The sequence below is a fragment of the Vanessa atalanta genome, chromosome 15 (genome assembly GCF_905147765.1).
Source record: "Vanessa atalanta chromosome 15, ilVanAtal1.2, whole genome shotgun sequence".
Classification (NCBI taxonomy): domain Eukaryota; kingdom Metazoa; phylum Arthropoda; class Insecta; order Lepidoptera; family Nymphalidae; genus Vanessa; species Vanessa atalanta.
In genome coordinates this window covers 6,569,346-6,584,855 of record NC_061885.1, presented here as the reverse complement: position 1 = coordinate 6,584,855, position 15,510 = coordinate 6,569,346, and the positions used below count along the sequence as shown (strand labels likewise).

Genomic DNA, 15,510 nt, shown 5'->3' with positions numbered 1-15,510 from the left:
TATTTGTTAAATTTTATTTTGATAAATACTGTGAATTCTATAAAGAGTAATGTCAGCACAATATTATAATAGAATTCCTTTTTTTAATTATTTTTATTACACAATACAAGAACAATGGCTACAATATGTGTTATTACAGTCACAATACCTTCTAGACATGGGCGGTGGTGCGACAAGCGCGGATGCAGGTGCATTCTTGTCCTCATCAACTGACCGTTGGCGTGGCGTTGGCGCTCGCACAGAGCGTCGCCGCGCAGGAGTGGCAGTACTCGGCCGCCGTGACTCCACGTTCGGTGTTGTGCTGCCGCCGCCCTTTAACTGCCGCAATGGCAGCGTGGTTATAAATTGGTAAGTGTACTGACTCGTTATTATCGTATCAAAGGTAGTTTGCGGCGGTTAGAATTTGTAAATAATTTGACATTTTATTTTTAGTACACATATTTAAAAACATAGATGGGATAGGCGACAGTTTTCGTGACGAGAATAAACAGATATTACCTTTTCTAGTTCCTTTAATGATGCGGGCGACACGTCAGAATGTCGGCGCAATTCAGGCGAGCGAGGCGGCGCGAGTGCGGTGCTCGATCCGCCGCTGCCGAGTCTTGCTTCAGAATGACGTCGTTGCAAAGCTTCGAGTACGGGGACATCGAGAAGCGAATCTGTGCTATCTTGTGCCGCAGGTGGTAGCCTCGGACCAGCTTTGCGACGGCAAACTGAACACCGCCATGAACTCTGCCAATATTACAATAGTGGAAATATTATATTACATTCATATTTTATATTAGCTAACTTCGAAATTTACTTATATGGATTTATTATTACCGATTCATCATCGCTGGCTGGTTTAGAATATGACGAACAGTCTTCGCACACTCGATGTTGACAGCCATTGCATATATGAAATACTTCACCTGGTTTTAACGCTTTAAGGCAGACGCGGCAAGCGCCTGCACGCGATGGCGCTTTTCCTGCCTCACTAAAAAAATGTAAACCCTAATATTACAAAATGCTTTTTGAAAAATATAACCATAAATACTTGTAACAACATATATTTAATATGAGATTTACAATACTTTGTTTTAATAATTGTTTATAATAAACAAGGACACGAAGTAAATATGTTTGATACGGAAATACCGTTCAGTCTTGGTCGGTTGTGTAATGGTTGGTGTCGGCTGGACAGGTGGCGGTGCGGGCGCAGGCTCCGCTGGGCTTTCCGTCACTACCGTCCGCGGCCCGAGCTTTGTTACTATGAAATAAGCTACAAGTTATTAAATAAGTTATTTTCACTGATGTTCAAGACAAGTAATTAAAAGATAATAGGTTATAAGAGGCAAAGACATAGACGATTCAGAGCTGAGATGGCCCAGTCGAAAGCGTGCATATTAATCGTTGATAGTGGGTTCTAATCTAGAAAAGAATCACTAAATTTGACAATCGAAATCAACCCCAAAATGGACCAGCATGGTGGAATAAACCTTAAAGGAAGAAAGGATGTTCCCTTTTTTGCATAAGTCACGAAGGCGCCCGAACATTGGTATAATTTGCTAGAACGCCATGATAACAACAATGCATATAAATATATCTTATTATACCTCATTTTGATACCTCAAGCTACTTGTTTGACATTCCATACAATTATTTTTTTTCAATTCAGAAAATTATGGAAGCAAAATTTAATTGAATTCCAAATATGTATAAATGTACGTTTTTTGGAAATTATGATTAAAGAAACTCTTACACTGAAATAAAAGTAAAGTTTAATATACTCGCAATTATTTTAAGTCTATGTTTTGTGAACAGTACTAAGGTCGCGGCCGCTTGATGTCTTCGGAGCGAAGTTCTGGGAGTTCTTTATTTGACGATAAGTTTTAAAAAATACTCATATATTTTTATTCAAGTGGTCTGCTTATAAAAACGTCTGCTTTAAAGGAAAAGAGATCAGATATATATTGAGAACTCTTGCAAAGGATTATATTACCGCGTGGATATACCTGATAAATATTATTTTATTTTATTTTTTAAATTTAAATAATATATTCTGAGAATATAGAAACTATACGTATGTGAGAAACAGATAAGTCCAATATGATGTAATAATAAGAAGTAAGTAAGAGATAAGTATTTTATTATAATTCTTTAAAAATTTCGAATTAAGAAGACAAGAACAAAATTGGTACAAAATTTTATATATAAATTGATAGATTGTAGATCTGTAGGAATTACCAAAATTCAAACATAAACCTCAGACAGAAGTAGTTATTGTAGGCTGAGAAGATAATGCTAAGACGCATTACTCGGCCCGGTGGGAATGAGGTCGGAATATTGATTTTCTTCTGAGCAGCCGCTAAGAATGCTCTTGGGCATACTAAAAGTAGATTTGGATGGATATTTATTAGTTCTAGTTGAATCGTTTTGTTCTCTACAATTATTAAGTTTGTACTTATCTAATGTAACAGCTTTAATATTAAATATATTAGATAAGACTAGAGTCTGTGTCAGAAGATAAACAAGAAAAATAGACATTGACAGCATATAAGAACAAACAAATTATAAATAAATAAACATGTGTTTTGTAAACGTAGTTAAAGAAGACCATAAATAAGTGGAATTAATAGAATTAAACGTATATAATTCAAATGATTATAAAATAAATGACAAACAAATTTGTTGATTACAAATTTTGGAGACAATAGTCTAATAACGTAAAATACAAATTGCCGATCTAAGTTTAAATGGAATTAGGCTGGGCGCGTTTACCACTAGTTACACAAATTGAGGCTAAAGGTCACAAGCAACCGGATGCCTATAGTAAAATAGAACTAAACAGTCGTACCATTTAGAAAATGTTACAAAACATCTAACTGTACGACTTTATTATATTAAATATTTTATTTCAATCCTTGTGTCTCAATTAATAGAGAGATCGATGGCAATATGTAATACTAGGTGAATATAATATAAATAAGCGAAACTATTATATATAACCTATTATATAACCTATTATAATAGCTACTAGAGCAGCATAGTGACTCGGCTCTTAAAAGGAGAAAGAAAATTAAAAATATAACTTTAAATCCTTAAGCAACAAAAAATATGTGACGGATTTTCTAACCTAATCTCTTTTATTACTCGTGCCTGTTTATATACTCGTATATCATTTTATTACAGCAATCGTAATTATGTTTTGCTGTCAAATATTATTACTGTGCGGTTAATTTTATGACCATTGTATTATATCCATTAATAGGTAGGGGATTAAGATATAGGCATTAGGTACACATATGTTGCGTTAATTAAAAATATAAATTGTCTTACTCTATTAAAGAAATACAACCACAAAAAAATATTGATTGTCGTTCTCATTATTATATCCACAGCCAGATTTTATCCACAATTGGGTCTCTTGCTCTTCCTCCAGACTTCCTTTTGTCTGTGTCAATCATCAGCCCTGCGGTACTCTTAACCAAGTTCGGTCCACGGCTTTTATAATATCAGCTACCGTAATATATTTTATAAGTAGAGATATAGAGTATAAGTAATTGTTTTGTCGAACTATAGAATTAATTGTTGATACAATTGAGACAAATTATGTGAGTATAGAATATTAAAGTGTAATTCTAGGCTAGTAGTAGTAGGCGTAGCGTAGTAGGCGTTGGCTTTACGGTTATTACCTGTTTACATATCGATTCAAATCTTAAGTATTTTTACAAAACTGGATTAATTAACTTTTGAGTTAATTTTACTTTTACTTTTTTGAACACAAAAATATACTTTATGCAAGAAGGCATCTTACAAGCAATTTTGAATCGTCTATATACAAGCTCGTTAAACATAAAACTATTTAACATGAAATTCACTAATTACCTTTCATTGTATAACTTTTGTTTCATTAATTCAACAAGAACAGCAAAGTTATTATATATCTCGACATGTATTTAAGCTATAAGTGTTCAATTTATTTAATATATTTAATATTTCTCAGTTAAATCATTTGAATTATGTTCAAAATAATGATAATAAAAAATTAAAACAATAATCATAACAAATAATCTTTATCTAAAACAAACTCGCTTTTTTTTCTGTCTCTAAGGGGTTACTCCTTGTAAATTATTTTAGTGCGGGTGCGCTTTAGCGTTTACGCTAAATAAACTGACGGCCAGTTATTTCACGAAACAAAAGTGGTATAAAATCAAGAAATCTACTTGGAAAAGTGCTTGCAATGCCTTGTATCTCGCCTCTCGGACTGTAAGGCTTGTGACACTTGAAACATGTACTCAGGTGTGTATTTTCGCATTCTCTTTAAGTTACTTAGTTTCTTTTATTAATTAGACAAAATTACCTTTTTTATTTTAAATTACCTTTTTCGTTGTTTTTGTTTATTTACAACTTAAAATATTAACTTACAAAAAGATTAAAAACATATATTGACTCTAAAATAACGGGTTCGGGTTTCTCATTGAAAATATTTAATCAATGTAAACATAAAAGCGAGGTGTAGTGTAGGCAATAAAATCTGTTGCACTCGTAATAAAATAAAATTGCAATATTAATATAGCAAATGAAGCTAATTTATTACTTATGTTTATTGTTTCGTCAAGTGTGTGCTGTTTTTAGCAGAATAATAGATATGTTAAAATACTCTAACTTCTGAAAAAATGTCATATAGGAAACACGGATGATTCATTATAGTTTTACAATTAGTTCGTGTATTAATTAATATTTTGGAGACTAAATATATTTTAGAAGACAACCCACCAGGCGCTCCAATCAGGTTATGTTATCATAATTTATTTTATACTAGCTACATATCCGGACTTATAAAATAAATATAATATGTGTGAAACGAAAGTTTCAATATCATGCATGTTATTTAAAAAAAATGATTATCATAGCAATCTTCCATGTAAGCACTGTGCTAACACGCTCAATGGCTTTTTTCTTTTATACTATCCAGAATTCAAACTATTAACGTCATTTTATTTAAAAACAAAAACCGTTAAAAATATTTTAATGTTGAATAATATTTTAAGACAATTAAATTGAAAAGATAAATTGAGAAGTTTTTTTTTTCAATCTATTAAAAAGAAAAACAATTGTCTATAAAAAAATAAATTCGTGTGAACTTCGTCGAAAAAGTCATGCGTGAACTTTTCTGTAAATGTTTTACAATCGACAAATCTGTCTTCCTTTTAAAGTTTGTAAGTATCTGCTATAGTTTTGACAGCATTCGCTTAGAAAGTACTCAGATCGAGAGTTTGTTCTAAAAATACCAGTTAGTATTTTATTAATAATAGGTAGACGGACTGGTGAATAAACCACCTGATAGTAAGTGGTCACCATTGACAAGGTGCAATATATGTGGCGTTTTTCTTATTTTGAATACAATATGGAACAAAGGTTAGGTTGTCCGTTTATGGAACAAAGTACCCAAACATATTAGGAAAGCTACCTCAAAATTTACATTTAAAACTCGTCTACGTGAGCACATATTGTCAGAAAGCCCCTAGCTCTTATGATTTCTGTTATGCACTACTATTATTAAAATAACTATTGTTATATTATATATATGTTTTTACGATAGTCAGTATATATCAATATTTATTCTGTAGATACTATATGGATATATGTTATTTTTTATGTAGTTTTATAAAAGTATATGCATATATTGTTATATATTGTTAATTAACTTTTAATTAATTTTTAATTACCGCCTTCATGGTTTTTCTGTTTGACCTAAAGGTTGACTGGCAGAGAATGCCTTCAGGCATTAAGTCCGCCTTTTGTCCCATTAACTTTATGGTGGTCAATAAAGCATTTAAATAAATAATAAATAAATAAATATGGGCAAGAGGATCACCTGATAGAAAGTGACTATCACCGCCCATGAATCTCTGCAACGCCACTTAAAAAGCTAGCAAATATCTTTACCTTAGGATCTTTTCTTGCAAGTTTACAATTCATTGAATTTTTTTTCGTGAAACACGCGGTAAAAAACGTAGAGGATCCATCTGTGCACAAAACCAAAAGATCAGCCGGTTGGAAATAAACAATTAGACTTGCTCTGCATTAAATGCAGTCAAATGGAAGAAGCTGGGAGGGTTCCGCTCAGAGATGAAAGCAGTACTCCATATCTCGGCTTGCTGAGCACGCTAGGCTTTTTAGACATATTATTTTACCTTCCAAATGGCGACGGAACTGAACGACGGTCGAAATATCGAAATGACAAATAGGTATCATTTAGGTCTAGCGGTCAAAGTTTTCAACATTTTGGGATTGAATTTGGCCAAGTATAGTCAAGCCAGTCTGACACTTTAATTAATGAAGACTCGATTTCAGACACATGTGTATCTAGATTATCATCGACTTGCTTTTGTGCCTGCAGTGCTAATATTGCTGATTTGCAACAAGTATTATATATTCAGAAAAAACATTGTGGGTATGCAGTCTTGTGGAACACCAGAGTTGGTGTTCGTTTATTACAGTTAATAAAATGAGTTGTTGTTATGGATGTTGTCGTTGAACTATCGGGGCAACTTATACTGATTGACAATCACAAAAACTTTATAAGGTAAACTTTTATTTCAATTCAAGTTAGGTTATATTTAATAACAATACAAATTAATGGAATAACACCCAAAATAAACACTCGATCAGTATAATATCAAACATATAAATGTGGTGAGGTTAAGTGCTCGCTCACAATGTGTGTCTTTGTGTTTTCTTTTTTGTTTCAAATAAATCACTTCAGCCTATCGAGCTCAATTACAGGTGTGGTACCTACAAAGGTCGACCCGTCGAAAAAATCTACACAAACGTATTAACTTTATATCTCTGAAATTAGCCGAAGCGGATGCTAGCTCTCCTCCTATAAACTCAGTACATGTCAACTCCGTTTAAATTATTAACTAATGAACTTGCCTGCTATTAACGCTTCTAGATAACTTGAAAACTGACTCTACATCATAACTCAGACACTTATAAATTGTAATTAATCCACTGCCTGTTATCCAAGTCATACGGTTATTATTTTAATTAATGAAAATAAAGTATTACGTGGTAATTATTTAATTCATGTAATGTTTAATTATAACGTCATATATTTTAATATTATACTATTATATATATATATATTTATTTATTTTGAATATTTATATTAATAATAAACAAAATATGTGGTTTTGTTGAAATGGTTTTCGGTTTGCTTGTTTGTTTATTTAGTTTTTATATTTACTTATACTAAAGTCTGCAAGCTAGTCTTTATAATGTCTATATATATTTAATAGCGTTCATTCATAACCCACCTTTGTCTTGTGCCGTAAGGAGTGAAGACGATAATGTCTGTCGCAGTTTGCCGAAAGTACCGGGTGACTCTATTTGACCCGGCACTGTGTCTTCCGTTGCCACCATCTGAAAAATAAAATATAACAATGCAAATATTTATTCATACTAGTAGTGTACAATATGTACACTAAAAGAGAACAATTAAAATGAATGGAAATTAAAAATACAAAATTCGTTTAAGCCCAGCCTAGTTCCTACAAAAATTAAAAAACATAAAAACTGTCAATAGAGGTCATATGACATTGAGGTCATTGAATGAATGTGTACATTTAATATATTTATATTTAGTTAACATTATCAATTCATAAATAATAATTAATTCAATTCTATATGAATTGTGACAACAATGAAGTCAAATCCATAAAAAATCTAATGATTAGAAACCATAATAATAAAGGATACATTTAAAACTCATGTCGGAGGTGGAGTGACGGTGTACAGCGATAAAACTCCTCATACAAAAATAACGAGCCAGTAATACTGTCGTAAATTTCATGGAGAGCAACAGATGGAGAACGGAATACATGAAGCGAGGAGAAATCAATATTGTCGTCTCCGAATTCTGTCGTGAGTTTTTATTGGTTTTCTCTGAAAAGCAACTCATCTTCATCTAACGTAACGTTTTTAGTGGATTTTAATATTTGTCTTGCATGTTAATAATAATAAAAACGAATTAATTATATATTCATTTATATAATAGAAGTTTCAATACAAAAACATATTTGTTTATACTGTGACTATTGTTATGATGCTACTTACTGATAATTATAAGTTACAAAGTCTCATTATTCTTACTCATTTGACTTATTTTTGACAGTTTTTTATCAATAGTTGGCCAAACCTTATATTACTTATATAGGTAATACTTTGGAATAAAATAATTTGTATCAAGAGTCCAAAATAAAATATAATATCAGTATTAATAGGTTAAACTGTTCCCCGTTGTCCTTAGAAAATCTGATGAGCTAAATGAATAATCTGACGTATACAAATAAAATATAAAGTCAGTAATATAAGTTTTACTTAACTATTACTTAATATGAATTAGCAAACAAATTAAGTCTCCTTTTTAAGCTTCTATGTTAACATTTAGTAAACTTTAAATTTAAATAAACTAAAACCTTTAAATTCCTTTTAGGTTTACACATTTTTTTTCAGAGTTTTGTCAAACGAAACACCGATAGAAGGAACAATATATAAGCTCGTATAAAGCGTCAGGGCGGACGTTGTAAAGCGGACACGTGGCAAGAGAGCCAAAGGAAGGAAGGCTTTAACATCAAGGCAATCGTTACAGTACGGAAAACTGGAGAGGGTTCGACCAACTTGAAAAGTTCGTTCGGTACCTTTTACAACGTCAGAGACGAGACTCATTTGATAGCGTCATAAAACAAGCGCCCAGGTCACATTTCGTGGAAGTTTTAATTGGAGCTGTGAGTGGATTGAAATACTGCGAGTGTATCGATCAATATAATGAAAAGGTGGATAATTTTTTAAAAGTAATTGTATAAGCGTTGGTAAGATATCGACACAATAGAGATTCATGAATATTGGATCAGTTGTATGCCAAATGCCGCAGGCTCCCCTGGAGAGTATGTGTGGGATAGCTGGGACGCGACTGACCTCGAGAGCTCTCCATTCTGTTATTATTGAATTTTGCGAGTAAAGCAGCCACGTCCGTGTCTCGGGCGCTTTGCCTGAGGTTAAATTGATAACGAAGTTTACAGTTGCAATTATGTTACCGTTCCCTGATGCAAAGGATCTTTGCAACTTGTTAAAAATAGTTTTCTAGAAGTTGCCTTTATAGGAGAGAACAATCATTAATTTTGTTAAAATATTTATGCTACGTACTAGATTCTCAAACTGATAAATATTCAAAACTGTTTTCATAGGTATTATGGTTGAATAATAAACACATACACAGTTAGTTAACTTCAAAAGTTTTTACTCCTAATAGACTACTACTAGATTTGAAGGTGAAGAGAAATTGTTGTGTGATTGAAATTGTTGGTTTATGTTGCTTTGATATCTAAATTACATGTGCTTTCGGAATTCTCATACTCCTTAATAACATATTAATGTTCTCTCTATTAGCATTACACGAGGTACTCGACTAGGCGCGCACTTAGTACATCCACAATCATGTCAAAATGAGACAGAAGTACCCGTGCAAACGCGCAAATCGGATTTAATATCACATTTCAAAGCTAGCTTAGGTTGGACAGCATATAAGTTATTAGGTAAGTTAAAATTAGTTAAAATTACATTTAATATATATTATATAAAAATAATCAGTTTCAGTTTCAGTTTCAGCATTAGCACTGCTGTTTACCTAATTAACATTTTTATTATTTATATATTTGTAAGGTTATTTATAATTATTTAAATTAAATTACATTAATTACAAATTAAGTTACAAATGTTACATCAAAAGTGTAAGTGAGCTATCTCTTTTTTTATTAGGTTTTCCCGATAGGTCAATAATGATTTATGCAAAATTTAAGATTAATCGTAATACTAGTTAATTTATTCACATTAAAAATAACTTTTTCTATTTAAATGGCCTAAAAAAGAAAAAAATAATTTTGAAGTAAATTAAACTTAGGATTGACTTGACACATATACAATTTTATTTGTTTTAATTACATGGCATGTAATTAAAATATTTACATTGGACATGTTCTGTTTATTTATTTTAATTAATGCATCATTGTTGCAAGCTCACTTACCTGTTAATTTACTATAGTCTAGTTATTTACTAATTACTTGGCTCTACTTAAAACCATATATGCTCTGCTACCAGCGAAGATCGGCTGTGTGAAGATCGGAAGACTTGCTGGTCAAGTCATTTTTCTTTTCGCTGGAAAACCTTTGCCACGGGATCGCTTTCGCATGCTACAGTAACGCACTGACCGTCGGCCCGCCTATGCGGGCCTCCAACTCCTAGGGGGGATTCCCGGGGTATTGAGAACCCCCCTAGTCCCTGAGGCGGGAGTAGAAGGTGCGCATAACGCTTCTTGTATGCATGTAGGTACGTTGCCTTTCACAGAAGGAGCGCATCTCCGGCCAGCACGTCTCGCTACCGAGCATTTCGTTGACAATACTCGGCAGCGAGAGGTCTCCGCCCATAGTTGCCGCCAGGGAATACCTCTGGGGCCCCCACGCAGCACACTCACTCAGGGTGTGGTACGCCGTGCCCACTGGCGCACCACACTCGTGGCAGGAGGGTACCTCGCGCCGCGCTATCCCGTGCAGGTATTTACCGAAGCATCCGTGCCTGGTAAGTACCTGTGTCATCCTGAAAGTGAGCGTGCCCCTTTTCCTCTTGACCCAGCGACACAAGTGGGGACGTAACGTCTTCACTGTCGCTAGGCACGCCATGGGTGACCCCAGATTCCCCTTCCATTTTCGCTGACTATAGACCGGAACCGGTACACCTCCGCGAGCACTGGAGTTCTGGAGGTCCCAAAGCGGATCGCCTGCGAGAAGTTTCGCCGCAGTCCACGATAACATACGGTACCTTCTGATGCTTCTCACCGCTATGTGCAGCCCGTAGCTCCAACGTCCGTCCAGGATCAAGCCCAGATACTTCATCTCGGGCTGCACCTTGATCACCGTCCCCTGGACGGTGATACTCTAAGTGGACCGTGGAAGAGGAGGGCCTCCATTTTGGATATGGAGACCCTCAGGCCAAGAATTACGTGCTGGGCTAGACCTGTACAATTAATATGGCAAAATTTTTCGTGCCTAATCCTAAACATCTTGCAAGGTAATTATACTCATATTGCCAAATTACATAAATCATGTATCCATATATGTGGGTTATATAAATGAACGCGTATCCAAATTTTAAGTCTTTCCCATTGACCGTTGAACAGTTTCCTCCAAGCCAAGCCTGTGTTATGGTGCAATTTACAATGGGCGATCAAAATTTAATCAGCACATAAATTTTCGTGTCTCTGCTTTTGATTGTTGAGTTACTTTGACTGGGGTTAATCCTGGGTGTAAAACATGCTTAGCTAAAAAACGTGGACGTAGGACGAGTGAAAGTGGTGGAATATTCAGCTTCAAAATTGGTCTTAAACAAACTTATAAATATTGTTAGTATGCTTGAAAATAGATACAGATGCATAACCACTAAAAAGACAAAAGAGTTTGAGGTAAACCCTAGCTAAAGGCTAAAGACTAGTCTTGACAGGACGTGTCAGATATTTTTGTTTTTTAATATGTTCTATAGATTAGACAGGACGTTTATTGCCTCTACCACTTAAAGTATGTATTAAATATAATAATTACAATTTAACTTTTTAATAGTGTACATACATAAAGTTGATAATATATTTATTTATTAAAGAATACAAATAAAAAAAATAACGGACTATTATTTAATCAAAAATAATACAAAATGGAAATAACGACTTACATGTTTTGCAAATTTGATCGGTATAATACTAATACCAAAAAAACCGCATCGAAAATAAAGCTTCAAAACTGTAATATATTTGTTAATGTAAGTTAGATATTTTCAATTCTGATTGATTTGGTAATATACTATTATTGTTTTTTTTTCGTGTATTAGCATATATCACAGATTTTTGAGATAAAGTAGGTCACGAACAATCGGTGATCATGACCCGCGGTGCGAAGGGTGAGGCAAGGGCCGGGGGGCAAGGTGAGGGCACGCCTGTCCCTGGATGACCCACTTGTTGCCCTAAACCTTCTATTTACATTACAACTCCTAATTATTTTTGAAACAAATATTCCGCTTGTTACGAAGTGTAAACATGCAAGTTTACAATTTGTACACATGTTCTAGCGATCAATAAATTGACGCACACACCCTACAACAACTCTTAAGCTTACAAATTATATGGATTTATTTATGAACAAAAATCGCAATGTCTCATTTGCGTATAAAACTCATCCGGTGCTTAACTTGACTATTGACACAAATAAATGTTAAAAATAACCTACGACTACGTGAACACTTAGTGGGCAACATTTGTGTTTTACGGATGATGCGATTAATAATCAAAAGCTCATTAAGTATACTCAAGAATAATGGCCTTGTTTCGGCTATTTAGGTTCGACCCTGTTTTTGTACGATATGTTGTAGGCGACATTAACTAACTCCAAAAGGAAAATGTATGTTATGTTACTTTGGCATTTTTTTTTTCAAAGTAGGTACACTAGAAATTCTATGAATTCGAATAAAAACCCTATTTTTAATTTTAGTCTATGGCTGTTCTGCCATTAATTGAAATAGAGTCATCTTTATAAAAATAAAATACCATACATCTTTTTTCACATTATATTATTTCATGATAATAACGATTTATATACCGTGATACTAAGCCGTCCTTAAATTTGGGCTTTTAAAATATTTACAAACAAATAATGTGCAACAGGTTAAAGCGATGATATTGTTTTAATTATCAAATCTATATTCATATAATTAAAGTAAATCATCTTAACGTATATGACACATAAAGAGGCCAACTACGCTATGGTTCAAATGCCTTTTGTTCGATAGAAGTGGACGAAGGACAACAAAAGAATGTAATTACACGTCACCGACACACACATCACTGCTCGTTTTTATTTCTGTTAGATTATTTCAATATATAGAATGTGAAAGGGAGATATAGAAGCTAATTTATTTTATATTATAACTAGAAGTTAGGAAAAGTCGATAAGTGATACGTTTTATGAAATGGTAAATAGTTTTCTTCGTATTCCATTGTTATGGAGAAATCATTTCAAAATATTTTTCAAAAGATTCATCACTTCACTTCACTAAGTGACCTGGTCGACAAAGGAGATTTCATAGGCATGTACAATATTAAAATTATAATGTTATAAGTACAATTATTTCATTATTAATATTTATTTTTAAATAAGACAATATTACAACTGCAGAAGGCATTATATTTGTGTTTTTACGAATTTATAAAAAAAATGATTTAGAATGTATACTTCATTAATTTATATGAAAAACTTTGGTTCAAGTTTTATTTTGTTCATTGTTTGTTTGCGCAATTTCTAAAACTCTGTTATTTAAAGAAACAAAAAATATTTGGCAACAACCAGAAACTTATCGCACAAACTTTGTAAGGATTCTCTGTAAAATATCGCAATTTACATAAATCTCTATATAATGCTTGAACAAAGTTGAATTTTATGCACTAGGTTCAGCAGAAAAAACGATGCGGTCGGATCTTACAAACAACGAGCGGAAAAACGGAGGAAAACTAATTTTAGTGATTTACTGTTTCGCGGGGCGTTTCATCTTGCGAAGTTACCCTTCCGAAATCACATTAAGGCAGTTTGAGCGGTCGGTCGCAACTACAGACGGATAAGTCTAAATCTGGCGCGGACCGCATTTTCCCTCAAATCCACTTTAATCCTCTTTTCACGCCCTTATCCTTCATTGACAACTATAATAAGATTCAATTTGTCTTCAGATAAACCAAAAATGTTTTTAGAGTGAGATTATGTTTATATTTCATGTAAAACATAATTATCAACAGTCTTATCTTATCTTTACTTATTTTTATAAGAATGAAATAGAATTATATATATTTTCTGTGACAAATCTATATAAAAAAAAAGTAACTGAGGCGCATACGAAAAATATTTGATGTAGACTATATTTAAATATGTATCTTGGCAAATATTTTTTGTTATTTTTGTAAACTTGAAATTCTGTATAATAAAATTATGATTGTATTTATTTTCTCAAACATCATACAAAGAGATCATGTAATTCATAATCTAGACACGCGGGAGCGTGTCAGCCAAGTACAAGTAACAGAACTGGCGAGCAGCACCGTGTGTAATATTACACGAACCATTTGGAGCCACTTTTGACCTCCTCATAACTCAAAAACTATTTGACATAAACGGGTCAAAATTCTCTATATTGCTCATATATTGAGACTTGCGAGATACATATCTGTTCCAAATTTCATAAACGCATCTTAAACGGTTATTTAGATATTAACGTCTAAAAATCGTCATTTTTATCACCGACTGACCTATAGATCAAAACTATAACCTACTTCCAGGTGACCTAGAAAGTTGAAATTTGGCATGCAGGTAGATAATTAAGCCAATACAAAGGAAAAAATGGAAATTTTTTATCATTTTATTATATTTTTTCATTTTATTTGGTCTATTAAGAACACTTTCTTAGTTCCTGTAATGTAATATAACTATAAAAAAAATGATGTAAGAACCAGCAATCAAAACTTATGACAGCCGGTCTTAATGTGGATTTTAAGGTCTTCACGTGAATATATAACGAGTTGAATACCACCCTTAATTTTTTAAATCCAAATATTTCCGTTTTAGTATTTATGAGTATAGTCGACTTTCGTATTTATTACGTTAGTAACCTTAGATGGAGTACATCTTATCAATTTAGGTCCAAGTCAAATCAAGGCTCTCTTGTGAGAGCTCTATTGTAGAGTACAAGCGTCTGCGCACGTTATACCACCCCGACTTGGCGGAATTAAGTATAAACATAAAACAATTCCACTCGAACATTTCAGAGGTCTTCTTCAACGACAAAAGAAGTGAGATCTAAATGGGTGCCAAGTACAATGGTCCTTCCTGAAATTTATTTATAACTACATAAAATATAATTTCTTCTTATAACCTAGGATAACATATTGTAACCTAAGCTCTGTCTTTGTTGAAGTCAACAACCAAGGTATATATCTTAATATTGGACTTGGCTCTCATTTTTACATTTATGTTTTTGATGGGATAACATATTATGCTTAAATTAAGAGAGCATGACAAGTAATAATACCATTTATATTTTAATATAATAAAATTTTAGATAATAGAGCAATTCAAATTGTTATGAAAACTGAATTGGATGGTTCATCAATAACAATTTTAAACATAAACTTAAAGCATCAACTAAAGCTTAAGATTGAATTGGAACACAATGAGGCAATGGAATCAAACTTTGAGCTATTCAAAACTAAAGATCGCAGTATTTATGAATGGGGAGCTCATGAGTAAAATTTCTATATCATTTGCTCATGAGGCTGAATTATTTTAACCGATAATTTTACCGTACGATTCTTTAATGACAGCGTTGCTTTGTCACATTTGAGTGTATCAAATCTTACAAAAAAGTGTTATTATATGATTTGC

At 33.0% G+C, this 15,510-nt stretch overlaps 1 protein-coding gene across 1 annotated transcript in view; it reads right to left on the bottom strand.

Annotated features, from left to right (window-relative positions):
* Nucleotides 1-15,510, bottom strand: part of LOC125069302 (regulating synaptic membrane exocytosis protein 1) — a 119,708-nt gene that overhangs the window by 10,023 nt on the left and 94,175 nt on the right. Inside the window, exons 4-8 of the mRNA XM_047678744.1 lie at nucleotides 7,305-7,410; nucleotides 1,138-1,249; nucleotides 823-976; nucleotides 499-732; nucleotides 149-318 (exon numbers count right to left, since the gene is read on the bottom strand). Coding sequence (XP_047534700.1) covers nucleotides 149-318; nucleotides 499-732; nucleotides 823-976; nucleotides 1,138-1,249; nucleotides 7,305-7,410 — 776 coding nt within the window. The remainder of the gene's footprint in view (nucleotides 1-148; nucleotides 319-498; nucleotides 733-822; nucleotides 977-1,137; nucleotides 1,250-7,304; nucleotides 7,411-15,510) is intronic.